At 58.9% G+C, this 14,256-nt stretch overlaps 1 protein-coding gene across 1 annotated transcript in view; it reads left to right on the top strand.

Moving 5' to 3' along the window:
* TPST2 (tyrosylprotein sulfotransferase 2) overlaps positions 1-14,256 on the top strand; it is a 42,724-nt gene that overhangs the window by 19,783 nt on the left and 8,685 nt on the right. The window contains exons 2-4 of the mRNA XM_079151415.1: positions 7,956-8,027; positions 10,527-11,447; positions 13,930-14,128. Coding sequence (XP_079007541.1) covers positions 10,606-11,447; positions 13,930-14,128 — 1,041 coding nt within the window. The 5' untranslated portion in view covers positions 7,956-8,027; positions 10,527-10,605. The remainder of the gene's footprint in view (positions 1-7,955; positions 8,028-10,526; positions 11,448-13,929; positions 14,129-14,256) is intronic.

The following is a 14,256-nucleotide window of genomic DNA, read 5'->3' as shown; positions in this document are numbered from 1 at the left end:
GGGTGCTTCAAATTGAGCTCTGTGGGGAGGTGATGCCTGGTGTATACAGTCAGTGCTCAGTAAATGCTCATCGCAAAGTAGAAGCTGCAGTGGCGTTGCCCTGGGCCCGTCCAGGCAGAATGGCTTACAGCGAAGGAACCTGCTTCTGTCGAGCCACGTGGGTCTCCTGTGTGGACCTCGTGCCCAGGAGGCCCCCAGGAGCCCCTGCTGTCGGGCTGCGGGGCTTCTGGCAGGCCGCATGTCAATCATACCTCAAGACTGAGTTCATGCAGAACATGTGAACTCGTACAGAAATCTCCATGATGGGCCGTGCAGCAGCACTGCAGATACCGGCAGGAGCAGCGGGCCTGGTCTCTCTCCCTTCCACAGGAGACTCAGAGCTTGGCACGGCACCGCCATCTGTCCTCCAGAAAGGCGGAATTTCCCCAGGGCACCTTGGCACACCCCTGTAATCCCAGCGGCTTGGGAGGCTGAGGCAGGAGGATTGCAAGTTGGAGGCCAGCCTCCACAACTTAGTGAGGCCTAAGCAACTCAGTGAGACCCTGTCTCTAAATAAAACATAAAAAAGGGCTGGGGATGCAGCTCAGGGGCTAAGCACCCTGGTTTCAATCCCCTCCCATAAAAAAATGGGATTTTTCTCTTTATCATGGACTTTTTGCACTAATCTAAAAAAATCACATTAAACATGATTGATCTTGGTTCCTGAGTTTATCCACGCCCCCTTAAGTCTCCTGCTCCAAGACAGTTCCTTGTGCCCCCCAGCCCAGCTCCTTCCTCTCCCTGGCCATTCTATCCCTTCCCCCCGTGATGGCATCTGCCCATTGACAGGCCAGCGAGGTCCACCCCAGAGGGGCTGAGCTGTTCACCCAGCAGTCGAGGCCCAGGGTGGACGTGGTACTGCAGGGGTCCTGGGCAGAGGCAGGAGCACACCCAAGCTGCTGACCCCCACCCGGCTTTGTCCACTGTTGACAGGTTAAGACGTGGCGCCTCCTTCTGCTTCCCTGGGGGCCATGTGTATGGGATCTGTGGCCAAGGTCACCCTCACTGTGGTCCCTGCTGTCCTGTGAACACCAGGGCCACTTGCTGGTGTGCGACAGAGCTTGGGTGACCGGCGTGTGCCCTGCCCGATCGCTGTCACCAGCTACGTTGGCTTCTACAGTAAAGCCAGGCCGGCTCAGTCTGCCATCCGGCACTCCACGCCAATCCTACCACTTTCTTGTTTCTGTCCCAGGATGGAACCCAGGGTGCTTAGCCCCGGAGCCACATCCCAGCCCTTGTTTATATTTCATTGAGTGACAGGGTCTCACTGAGTTGCGTAGCGCCTCTCTAAGCTGCTGAGGCTAGCCTCCAACTTGCGATCCTCCTGCCTCAGCCTCTGGAGTCCCTACCACTCTTGAGTGTGTGGTGAGGTTGGGAAGAGCTGTAGTGGGCTGGCAGACGAGGCTGGGCCACAGCTCCTGGCCCCGAGGAGGGAGGCTGCAGGCCTTGTGACCACAGTGGAATTGGGTCCCTGCAGGGGTTGCTAATCAGGGGCCCAGGAATGTGAGCGGGGAAAGTCGCATCTTCACCTTAGGTAACCCATGGCAGAGGCAGGGCCCACCCCTGAGTCCCCTGTGCCCGTCTCCATTGCGGCAGTTCCTGGACTTGCCCCCAGACCTTGGTCTTTGCTGCTTCAACAGAGGGCCTGTGGGCTGCTGTCCCCAGCCTTTTGTGTGGCTCTGTCCTCAGCCAGAGTCCGCTCCGCTGGCTCCCTCCTCCTTCATTTAAAGATGGACTCGGGGAAGGAGCCTGCAGGTGTCACCAGGCAGCCAGACGTTCTATGGCACCAAAGGTCACAGAATCTTTAGGCTGGGGCACAGGTGCCCCTCGGGAGCCTCGGGCTGCCCCCGGCTCCACTCTGGGTCTCTTACTGGTGACCTGGTCAGGGAGGTGAGCACCGTGCTGGGTGCTGCTGCCGTGCGGCAGTCTGTGCTCCCGGTGTCACCTGGTGCTCTGGACAGGACTTGACAGCGCTGCTCTGTGTGTGTCCCCCCCCCCCCCCGCCACCCACATGCCCGCCCCGCTCTGCATGCTCCCCGGGGGCAGGACCGGTCCCGGCGAGCTCAGTACTCAGTGGTAGCTGACGTTACTGGGCTCATGCTGGGGCCAGCCTCCTGACGGCTTGACCAGGCAGCTGCTGTCTTCACACTCATCTTGGAACAGGCTCAGAGAGGGGAAGTTGCTGGCTCAGGGTCACACAGCTAATGGACAGTCAAGCCAAGGACACACGGAGTCTGTCCAAGGTTGGGACGCGCACTCTCGACCCTCCTAAGACAGGGCAGTAGCCTTTTCCCAAAGCAGCCAAGGGGGTGCCTGGTGGGTAGACCTCGAATGCCGGGTTCAGGTCCCTGAGAGGCACGTCATACGGGAAGGGAAGGGCGCACCCACAAACCCCTGGTCCCACTTCGGTCTTCTAAATCAGAACACCGTCACACATAATGGTGGGCGTGTTTTGGTAAGAGGACAGCTGACTTATTTGTTGTGCACAGATCAAAGAGCTGCTTGTACTGACCCGTGTGGTATGGGGTGGGTCAGTCTGTCAACGTGGTCTCACCTCACCGTGCGGTCAAGAGAGGAGGGCCCAGCGCCTGTCATCCCGGCAGCTCGGGAGACCCAGGCAGGAGGATGGCGAGTTCAAGGCCAGCCTCAGCAACAGCGAGGCCCTGAGCAACTCAGGGAGACCCTGTCTCTAAATAAAATACGAAATAGGGCTGGGATGTGGCTCAGTGGTCGCGAGTCCCTGAGTTCAACCCCTGGTGCCAAAAAAAGAGAGAGAAAGCGCTGGAGGACGCCTGCACACTGTTTTACCCCAAACTTGGTTTTAGTAAGCAGAAGGATTCCATCAAAATCATGGTCAGATGCCTAGCAGGGGAGACATAGGCTGGGACCACAGTCGATCACTGTCAGCAACGTCAAGCATCATGCGTTGTGCATGAGTTTATGGGCCATACTTTTGTTTTAGTTTGTTATTGTATTTTATTTTGGCACTGGGAATTGAACCCAGGGGGATCTCTACCACTGAGCTGCACCCCCAGCCTTTTAAAAATTTTTGAGACAGTGTCTTGCTCTTGGCCTCAAATTCGTCATCCTCCTGTCTCAGTCTCCTGAGTCGCTGGGATCACATGCTGTGACGTTGCAGTGGCCAGGACGGGTGGTCGATGAACTCAGCTCCCCCTGGGCTCACAGACCACTCCGCCGCGTCTGTGCTCTGCTGTTGGGTCTCTGAACTCCGTTGTGGACCGAAATGCACTTGTATTTGGGGCAGGCGCAGGGAATCGGCCTCTCCGCCATCCGGAGCCCCTGAAGCACAGTGACCTGTCAGAATCCCCATAGAGGGGAGGGACCAGTGCCACCTAACGGCACTCCTTGGGGTGGTCGGGCACCACGTGCTCAGGGTGTCCCCTGGCATTCCAGACTGGACCTGGCCCGGGGCTGCTCTGCCCAGCGCTGCTCCAAAGCCAGGACGCAGGCCAGGTGTGGGGCTCCTCCAGGGCTCAGTACCCGCTCCCTGGCGTGGAGTGGAGACAGGGTCCCGCGGCGGGAGGGGCGAGGGCACAGGACACCCTGGCCGTTCCCCGCTTGCCTGGTTCCCTAGGCAGAAGTCCTGTTCCTCTCTGGGAAGCCCCATGGGGGCTGTCCGGGCACCAGGCAAAGCTGGGGGTCTGAGCCAGCCCCTGCCCGGGGCAAACAGCATCTGCGTCTGCGTGGGGTGGGGGGCTGGGGACGCGCCTCGGAGCTTGGGCCCTGGTACCAGGCAGAACCCTTAGCAGCTGTGTGACCTCTGACAAAGTGCTTCACCTCCCTGAGCCTCAGTGTCCTCTGGTTTTGTCAGCACCAAAACATGCAAGACTTCCCAGCGGACTTAGCGACAGTGGACAGGGTGTCGGAGAGCCCCCTGTGCGTGTGTGGGCTTGTTTTCTGGAATTCTCCGTGATTCTTATTCACTCAAAGCTGGCTGCCTGAATCCTCCTGCTGGTCCTTCTGAGACCCGCCCAGATCTAAGTCCCAGCTCCGGCGGGGCTTGTGCTGCCAATGGCTGTCCACGCCGCAGCCTGGGGAGTTGACCAGTGACAGCCCTCTGGCCGTGGGAATAGCTTCCCTGGAACACAGCCCCACGTGTGCGGAGTGGAGGGTGGAGCAGGTGTCCCCTCCAGTCCTCGCCTGTGTGACGCCGGGAGGTCAGATGCCGACACTGTTGCGCGTGGACCCTGCCACGCCCAAGGAAGCATTGCTGGGGGAGAGGCGGAGGCTGAGCGTCCCAGACTCCCCAGATGCAGCCTGAGTGAAGGAGCCCGGGTGTGATCTGCTCCTAGTGCCCCCAGGAGGGAGGCGGGTGGCACTGGGACCTGCTTTGAACAGTGCAGAGCCATGGGGAAGAGTCAGGTTCAGGAGGAGGGCTCTCTCCCTGGCTTCCCAACCAGGCTGCTGTGTGGCCTTGGGCAGGTTTTCTTACCTCTCTGAGCTCCAGGAAGTGGATGGTTAATAAGGGAGGGTCAGATGAAGTCATGGGGGGGGTGGCTAAGGAAAAACTATAATGATGGAGGGGAACCCCTGGCTCAGCACCCGGCATGCAGCAGGTGCTCAGAAGTGAGCTAAGACCTTTGGCAGCAGACGGGCCGCCCCCTCCCCCATTCCCCAGACCTCGGGATCACTGTCCCCATCCTCCCGCACTCTTGGAATCAGAGGTCTCCGGTGCCCAGGGGCGTCCGTGCTCTGCACTGAGGCTGGGGGCAGGCGGGTGGGAGGCGGTGGCGTCACCATGGCAATGGGAAGTTTGGGAGCCCCGGGGGGCGGGCTGCAGGGCTGGGCGTTTTGGAGAGCGATGGCCTGCGTTCTCAGCGGGCCCTGGGCCTTGGGAGCTGCCAGCTGCCCCTGCGCGCCCGGCCACTGGTTCCTGGGTACCTCCTGATCATGCGCTGGAAGCAGCGGTGGCGACTCAGAAAGTCGCAGTTAGTTCCAGCCAGTCCTCGCGCCCCTTCGCCCCCGGGGAGTGCGCGCTCCCGTGCGCATGTCCTCTGAGCCCCGCTGCCCCTGGAGTGGGGGCGCCTGCAGGGATTCGCCCCCTGGCCTGTCCCACCAGCAGGAGCGGAGGCGGCACGTAGTGTGCTCTTCGCCAGCGCTGTAGGAGGGGTGCCTCCGGGTCTCGGCCTCCAGGAGCCTCTCACCTCTGCCCTCTCCAGTGCCCCCACCCTCCCCTGCTGTCCCCCACCCAGAACAGTGACACCACATCACGGATGGCCTCTCGGAGGCAAGGCTTCTTCTAAGCACTTCCATCATCCCCTGGAGTTGACCTCCTCACTTGTCAAACCGGGATGAACGTGAGCTCCTGCCACGGACAGCTCCTGTGTGGCCCCGCCTTCTCCTCTCCCAGCACCCCAGAGACGAGCTCCTCCTGGCACTGGCCACGTTAGTGCCCTGAAGACACGTGTACACCTCTTAGGAGGTCTCATCGTCATCCCCATGTCACAGATGAGGAAACAGGCTCAGAGAGGTCAAGCCATGTGCCAGGGACACACAGCTAGAGACCAAAATGTGGTGCGAAATACACAGCGGTGCTTAATAAATGCTGGCCGCTATACCGATGTCCTATCAGAAGAGGAGGGCTCGTTGGCCCCCAGCCCTGCCCGTCACTCGTCCTGCGTGAGCACTGTCCAACAGAACCCTGCAGTGACGGGGACACCCCAGAGCCAGGTCAGCAGCCTCTAAATGCCCTACTTGACTCTGGGTTGTGGCTCTGGATGGTCTGCTTCCATGTTGCGACTGCAGTCTCTGCTCCCTCCCCCTCCCTCCCCCTCCCCATGACAAAGCGTCTGGCTGTCCCTGGGCACCGTGGAGCCCTGGTTCCAGGACACCCCGCTCGCCGTCGATGCCCACACCTGCCGGGGCTCAGTCAGGCTCCTGTGACCCTGGGCACACCCCGGAGCCGCCTCTCCGCCACTTCAGACACGGGCCATGCAAGGCCAGGCGCACACCCGGGCGCTGCCTTCCTCAGGGCACACGGCCATGCTCCTGCAGACGCAGTACATTCTTCCAGTTCTCCACCAGGGTCGGTTGAGTCTGGGGACGCAGAACCCGCCATCAGGGCGCTAACTGCAGACCACGCTTGGCTGGCTGCGGCTTGGGCACCTGGTGGGCGGCACCCCCTCCAGCCCTGTGCTGTCCTGTAGAGTGACCACTGCCACTGCAGCTCTGGCCACTGGAACGTGGCCCTGGGCAAGCCAGTAGCCGAGGCGACATTCTGCTCCTTCCGGCTGGACCTGGATTTCAGTTCCTTAGGGCTGCTGGGGGGACCTGGGGCTCTGCATCCCTGAAGGTCCCCGGCTCTGGGCCAGCCATAGGGGGAGGGCGGCAGCCATGGGAACCCCCACTCGCCGGTGCTGTGGCTCCCAGCATCTCAAGGGCCCGTGCCCTCCAACCCGGAAGAGCTTCAGGTGTGCAGCCCTGATTGGTTTTCTTTGTTCCCGGAGGGCAGGCCGGGATCCCAGGACGGAGGGCCTGGCCTGAGCCTCTGTAGGGGGCGGGGAGGGGCAGGGGCTGGTGGCTCTGCGGGGACCCCCTTCTCTGTTTGGTGCTAAATGTACTAACTGAGCTGGTGCTTCAGGAATAGGGGAAATGACAGATAGGACAGAGGGAGGACAGGGAGGTGCCAAGAGTGACTTCCAGACAGTTTCTCCTGGTGGGGGTACCAGGGATTGAACTCAGGGGCACTCGACCACTGAGCCACCTCCCCAGCCCTATTTTATTTAGAGACAGGGTCTCACCGAGTTGCTTAGCACCTCGCTTTTGCTGAGGTTGGCCTCCAACTTGCCATCCTCCTGCCTCAGCCTCCTGAGCCACTGGGATTCCAGGAGTGTGCCTCCGTGCAGGGCGGCAGCCTATTTATTTCTGTCAAGTCACACTTCTCTCATCATCCTTGCTGATGTTTGTAAGTGCTTGCTACTATCTCACCTGAGCTTCCCAAGAGCCCTTTTACAGAACAGAAAAGCTGAGGCTCAGAGGAGGCATAATCTGCTCAGCCCGGGAGCCGTGCAGCTGGAAATCGCCCCGCCCCCAGAACAGAACCGAGGGCGGAACTTGAACCCCAGACTCAGAGTCTGGAAAGAGATTTCCCTCCTGGCCTGTCTGTTCATTGGCGGTGGGAAAGAATTGGACTAAAAATTCTCCCATCCTGAGGGGTCAAGATGCAGCAGTGGGATTCATGTACTCTGCTCCCAAGCCATCAGGTCCCCTCGGTCCCATGAGAGCCAGCGCCTGGCTGTGCTGTACATGTTCTCTGTGGACACGGCCTGTTCCTGTGATGTGGCTGAGAGCTGGGTCCTGGGGTCTCAGCTCAGGGTGGAGACGCTGGTCTGTCAGTTCTTCTGTCGATTGCTTGTCCTCATGGTGCTGTTTCTTCATCTGTGGCCTCTTTTTGGGGTTAAGATGCCACAAGGTACTCTTTAGTAGGTGTTTGGTTAGTGTTAGGTGGTAGTGGCAGGACTTTGCCCACCCCCAGGGGGCGCCATATTTATCACAGTCTGGGTACCTGGTATCTGGAGTTGAGCAGTGCACAGCCTGATCAGCCGTACCCACGAGTCCCAGGTGGTGATAGGGACCTAGTGCTGACAGTTGTTGCTCATCACTCTATTTACTTTTTCCTGAACTCCAAACTCTGAAGGGGAGAGAAGAGGCCTACCTGGCAGAGTCCCAGGGCCCTCTGAGGCCTGTCCTCTTGGTTCGCACGCCTCTGCTCTAGAACTAGTTCATTCTCTGTAGGAGCAGGTGACGTCAGACCCTGGGTGCAGCATCTTCCCGGGGTCCTTCCCACAAATATCACCTTAGAGGCCTCAGGGAGCCTAAAAGCCCCTCTGCCTCTCCAAGGGCGCGGCCTGCTCCACGGCACCTTCCCTGACGGGATGTCTCCCTTGCCTCTGCAGGGCGCTGCCGGCAGGGAGCCCTGGTGAGCAGGCACGAGGGCTGCACCCCAAAGATGAGAGCGCCCAGGGGAGGTAAGTGATCCGGAAGGTGCCCCGAGGGAGACCCTGCCCAGCCTCCTCCTCGCCCAGCCTCCGCTGTCACTGACCAAGCAGTCCCAACCTGCCCCTTCTCTGTCCAGCCAGCGGGCCAGAAATCCAGTGCGAGAAAAAGGGGGTCACCAGTGGCAGGGAGAGAGGAGGCCACGTGTCCGGGGAGGGGACGACCCAGCAGGGCCATCGAGGCCCAGCCACCCTCCCCTCTCGAGAACAGATCCTCACTGTTCCTTTTTCTTGGGAGGAAAAAACAGAAACTCAGAGAGATGAAGTCCTAGGGCAAGTCACAGCTGGTGAGTGGCAGAGGTGGGATTTGAACCTGGGGCCGCAGGACTCTGAGCCTGGAACCCCTCCCTGCTGGGACACCAGTGGCTGCTCGAGCCGCCTGCCACTCCCTGCTGCCTCCTGGTCACGTCCAGCCTGCCCTCCTTGAGCTGCTTTCTCCCGGAAGGCAACACGATCTGTCCCGTCAGGGCGGCCGCTCTGGCTGTGTGACTGTGGGCAACTTGCTTCTCTCTCTGAGCTCCGAGAGTGCATGGAAAACTCTCAGGCAGTGTGCTCACTCTGCCAAAGGAAAAGCACAGCTCAGGGCCTTTACCAGATGGGAAACGTGGAAGCCAGATGATGTGCGGGAAGCCACAGTGGCCAGCTGATCACGTTCTCCTCATCCTGGGTCTCCCTTCCTCCAGGGCTTCTCCCTTGCAGTGCACTGTCTAAATCCCCACCCCCAAAATAGGCTCCTGAGTACACACACACACACACACACACACGCACGCACGCACGCACAGGCATGCGCACTTATAACCCTTTGTGGAAACAACTTTCAGTCTCCAGATTACCCTCCATCTCCATCTGTTCACCCAAAAGAGTGACTGTTCTAAATTCAAGCTAAGGGTGATTGGCAGCTCCCGGGAATATCGGCACCAAAATCCTCCTCGTGGGCAGAATTTCCGCCTCTGGCCTCGGGGGAGTCTGGGTGAGCACTTGAAGAGGCTGCGGGCCCTTGGAGGGACTTCTCTGTGGCCTTACGTCCCGCCTCCCTCCCCGCTGGCAAGTTGCCCGGGAGTTAGCTGTCCCTGTTGTGGACCTTGAGTTAAGGCCACCAGTGAACCCCTGACATCATCAGCAAGATGGAACCGGTAGCCACATTTTCCGGAGCAGAGGGAGAGGCTCAGATCCGTCAGCCACTTCTGGACCCCTCCCAGCCACCGAGCTCTGCGGATCCTCCTGTTTTGTAGCAGAAGAGCCTGTGGTTCCGAGTGGGGAAATGCCTCTCCCTGAGCCTGTGCCTGGGACGTGCCCAGCCTTCCAGCAGGTTCCACCCCAGGCCTGGGACTGCGGTGCCCCTGCTCCGGTGTTCCTGTTCCACTCGCAGCAGCCAAGAAGGCGCAGGCGCCTGAGCCCTGTGGGTAGCCTGCCTGGCTGCGGGCACCGTGCTTTGGTGCTTTTGGCTTTGGAGTTGAACCTCATGTCCCAAAAAGACTGCCCCTCCCCTCTGGCTCACCAGGCCCTCCAGCGTCGCTTAGCTGCGACTTTCCTTCCTGTGCCTTCGCGGTGGCTGTTGCCTCTGCCAGGAACAGCCTCCTTTCTTCTCCACCTGCCTGCTCCCTTGGCACTGGTCAGAGCTCAGGGCGAGGCCAGCCTCCTGCAGAGGGCCTCCGTCACTGCTCAGGGGACCTGTCATTCCAGCTATGGTGCTGGCAGACCCGGAAGACTGAGGCTGTATTTCTTTTTTTATATTTTTAATTTTTTTGGTGCCGGGGATTTGAACCCAGGGCCGTGTGCACATGAGGCAAGCACTCTACCGACTGAGCTATATCCCCAGGCCCCTGAGGCTGCATTTCTCAGCTCTATAGCCCAACTTCCGGCACAAAGAGGTGCTCATTAAATGCTGGAGTAACTGAATAACAAGTGGTCATGGTAGAAGCCACGAGCAGTCTCTGGAAGGCTGCTTCTGTGCCGGTGCCTTCTTAGATACTTGCCGTGTACAGGGTGTGACTGTCCTCAACAGCCCTCTCAGGTTGACACTTTGAGGCCCAAGTTATAGGTGAGGCTCAGAGAGGTTAAGTCCGTTGCCCCCAGCTCACACAGCCAGAAAGTGCTGAGCTGGGATTCTAGCCTAGACGCCCCCAACTCTGAACGCTCCAGGACCTCAGCCCGGTGCCCTGGGGACTAGATGTGCTGCCCCAGTCTGTCAATCACGTTCTGATAGTAAATGTGCTAATTTTGATAGTAGGTTTACAGTGATCCTCACTCTCCACTGCGAATCCAGACGGCTGGAACATCAGGAAGTAGAGAAGAGAGGATCTGAATCCAGGCAGTCAGGCCTGAGTCCTTTAGGGTTAGGGGAGCCCCTTGGAGTGACAGTTCTTCCCACGAGTGGGGTAGCCGAAGCTTGTGAATCCTGCTGTCCCTCCGGTCCCCAGCGCCACCTTGAGAGTCAAGGGCCTCCCTGACACGTGTGCCCTCTCTCCCCAGATGTGAGTCCGGTGGGCCACCGGCCGACCTGTCGCTGAAGCGGCCCCCCAGGCTGGGCCTGCCCCGCCCGCGGCCCAGCATGCGCCTGTCGGTGCGCCGGGCGCTGCTGGTGGCGGGCTGCGCGCTCGCCCTGGTGCTGGCGGTCCAGCTGGGCCAGCAGGCGCTGGAGTGCCGCGCGGTGCTGGCGGGCCCACGCAGCCCCCGGCGGGCCATGAGGCGGGAGCAGGAGGACCTGGTGATGGTGGGCGCCGACCACGTGCAGTACCGCTACAGCCAGGCCATGCCGCTCATCTTCGTGGGCGGCGTGCCCCGCAGCGGCACCACGCTGATGCGCGCCATGCTGGACGCACACCCCGAGGTGCGCTGCGGCGAGGAGACGCGCATCATCCCCCGCGTGCTGGCCATGCGCCAGTCCTGGTCCAAGTCCGGCCGCGAGAAGCTGCGGCTGGATGAGGCGGGCGTGACGGACGAGGTGCTGGACGCCGCCATGCAGGCCTTCATCCTGGAGGTGATCGCCAAGCACGGGGAGCCGGCGCGCGTTCTGTGCAACAAGGACCCCTTCACGCTCAAGTCCTCCGTCTACCTGTCGCGCCTCTTCCCCAACTCCAAGTTCCTGCTCATGGTGCGCGACGGCCGTGCGTCCGTGCACTCCATGATCACGCGCAAGGTCACCATCGCGGGCTTCGACCTCAGCAGCTACCGGGACTGCCTCACCAAGTGGAACAAGGCCATCGAGGTGATGTACGCGCAGTGCATGGAGGTGGGCGCCGACAAGTGCCTGCCCGTCTACTACGAGCAGCTGGTGCTGCACCCGCGCCGCTCGCTCAAGCTCATCCTGGACTTCCTGGGCATCGCCTGGAGCGACGCGGTGCTGCACCACGAGGACCTTATCGGCAAGCCGGGCGGCGTCTCCCTGTCCAAGTGAGTGCGCCCTCGCCTCCCAGGCTGCGCGGATCGGCGCGGCCCCTCCCGAGCCCTGTGGCTGGGGCGAGTCTCCGTTCCTCTCCGAGCCTCAGCCCCTGTTATAATGGGGGGAGAGCCCCGCCCCAGATCCCCCACCTCAGCGCTCTGCGGACACCGCGTAGGTGGCTGTTCCTCTCAGCCCTTTTCATTCTCAAAATGAGGGAGGGAGGGAGTGTGGGGGACAGCCACTCCTTTTTTCTAGGAGAATCAGCAAACTTCGATGAGGCTTTGTACTAGGGCACTAGAGGAAAAGGCCAGGCAGTCTGGGTTCAAACCCCAGCTCTGGCACCTCCTGGCTGTGTGATCTTGGACAAGTGACTCAACCTCTCTGTGCTTCTGTTTACTCACCTGTAACAGGGCAGTATATCTGTCTTACAGTTACCCGAGAGCATCCGATAGGTTAATGCCTGTTAGACACTGTCGTTAGCCTCACCATCACCACCATTGTATGAGGCCTACTGTGCGTCAGGTATTCATGAAGCCCCCAGCAGACATGATCTCCTTCCATCCCCAAGTGCAGGTCCTGGGAACTGCTCTGATCCCCATCTAAAATAAATCACAGCAAGAAGTCACAGGCCTGAGACCACACAGCTAAGGACATGTTCTGGGCTTGGAGCCCAGGGCTGCTGGCCAGTGCCTGCCAGGCTCCATCCCCACGACTCTGGGGCCTTGAGCCCAGATTCCAGCTCAAAGATCAGTGGGGTACCTGGGCTCCAGGGACTCTGGCTAGGTGGACCCACAGCCGGGATTTTGTAGGTGATAGGACAAGAAAATCAGATTGCCAAAGGCATGCATCTTTATTGTAGAAAACCAGGACTAGGCGACAAACCATAACTGAGAAACCACATCTGATCCCTCTGCTCAGATTTTCTTTTATGTGTTGTTCCTTTTGGAGGCAGAATACTAGAATCCTGTTGAACACGCTCTTCTTTTCCACCTTGTATATGGGACCACTTGCCCATGGCACCCAGAATTCTGCTGTGCCATCGTGTTGAATGGCTGAGGAATATTCCACTATAGATGACCATGGGCTGTGTGATCCCCTGCTGCTGGGCACCTTGGTTAGTCCCGATCTTATTGATGTTACCAGCAACAATCCTATTCGTGTTCTGGGATGTAGCCATGTTGTTTCCTTGCTGTGAAGTCCTGCAAAGGACTTCATAAAGGTCGAGGCAAAAGCCGTGTACATATTTGAGGTCTTTGACATACCGGGTTCAGTTGCCATTTAGATGGAAGTTCACAGGCTTGAAGGAAGGTTCTTCCCACCCCACACCTCACCTTCCTCATTTCTCGCTGCTTCCTTTTGCTACATCTTTCTGTCCCTCTTCCTCCAATATCTCTTAGGTGGGGTGGAAGCATCTAGAAATGTGCCTTTGATCGTAGGGGTTCCCCGCCCCTCATCCCACACGGATGGAAGTGTAACTGGCAAGATCTTTGTGGTTCTGCGGACTTGGTAAACCTGTCGCCAGGAGCGTCAGGAGCATGTAGAAGATGGTAGCGCTATTATAAGGGCAAAAAATTGAGAACAACCTAAGTGTCCCTTTTCAGGGGAATGGACAGAATAAGCTGGGACTTGTTCCCACTGTGGAATGCTACTCAGCCAGTAAAAAGAATGAAGCATTGTGTGAAAAAAAAAAAGTCAAAGACCACTCTACGTGCTGTATAATTTCTATTTTTAAAATAGCAAACAACCATAAATTTCCCCTGTGTGTGTCAGAGAGCTAACCTATATTGATAACCATATTCTCTATTAAGAACTTTCCTTGTATTAATTCATTTATTCTTCAGAACAGCCTAATGAGGTGGGTACTATTCCCATTTGTGGATGAGGAAATTGAGGCTCAGAGAGGCGATGTAACTCTGCCAAGGCCACACAGCTAGTGTTGATACAGCTGGCACTTGAACTCAGAAGTCTGGCTCCTGAGTCAGCTCTTACCTACTCTTTTATTTAAAAGCGCAGAGAAAGAGTCGGAAGGGTGTGCTCCAGATTGCTAAGACCGGCCCCTGTGTGAGGATCCGACTGTGCGGACTTCAGTGTTTGATCTTTTTTGTTTGTTTGTTTAAGGACAAAAATTCCTGTTCGTCACAGACATGAACAGTGATTTCTCAGAAGTCGAGAAGGGCGGGGATCGTGTCTCAGGGGTGGTGTTTGCCCGGCGTGTGGGAGGCACCCGGAGTCAGTATTGCAAAAACAAGCAAATAAATGTTAGAGAAGTCAAGGAAGCAGGATTTATGTGCCCACAGTATGCACTGCTGTTTTCTCCTGCCCTCCCGCCACACGCCCTGGCCCTGCACAGAGAGGTACGAGGCGAAGGCCTCTCCTGCAGACTCCAGCGAGGGGCAGAGCTGGCCAGCAGCCAGGTCCTCTGCCTGTCCTGCTGCCCCGGCGTGGCTGAGCAGGGAGCCTGCCCCCGCCCTGACCCGACTGTCCTCTCCCCAGGATCGAGCGGTCCACGGACCAGGTCATCAAGCCTGTGAACCTGGAGGCACTCTCCAAGTGGACTGGGCACATCCCGGGGGACGTGGTGAGGGACATGGCCCGGATCGCCCCCATGCTGGCTCGGCTGGGCTACGACCCGTATGCCAACCCCCCCAACTACGGCAACCCCGACCCGATCGTCATCAACAACACGCAGCGGGTGAGTGTGCACGAGCTCCCGGGCTTCTGCAGGCGTTGGGGCTCCAGTCCCCCAAGGAAACATTTCCTCTCTTGATTCCTGAGCTCCTGGTTCGTTTCTGTCAAGGGATGAGGTAAATTCATGACTGC

This window comes from Sciurus vulgaris (genome assembly GCF_902686455.1).
Source record: "Sciurus vulgaris genome assembly, chromosome: 8".
Classification (NCBI taxonomy): domain Eukaryota; kingdom Metazoa; phylum Chordata; class Mammalia; order Rodentia; family Sciuridae; genus Sciurus; species Sciurus vulgaris.
Note: the sequence above shows the minus strand (reverse complement) of the source record. Positions and strands in the feature narration are given on the sequence as shown.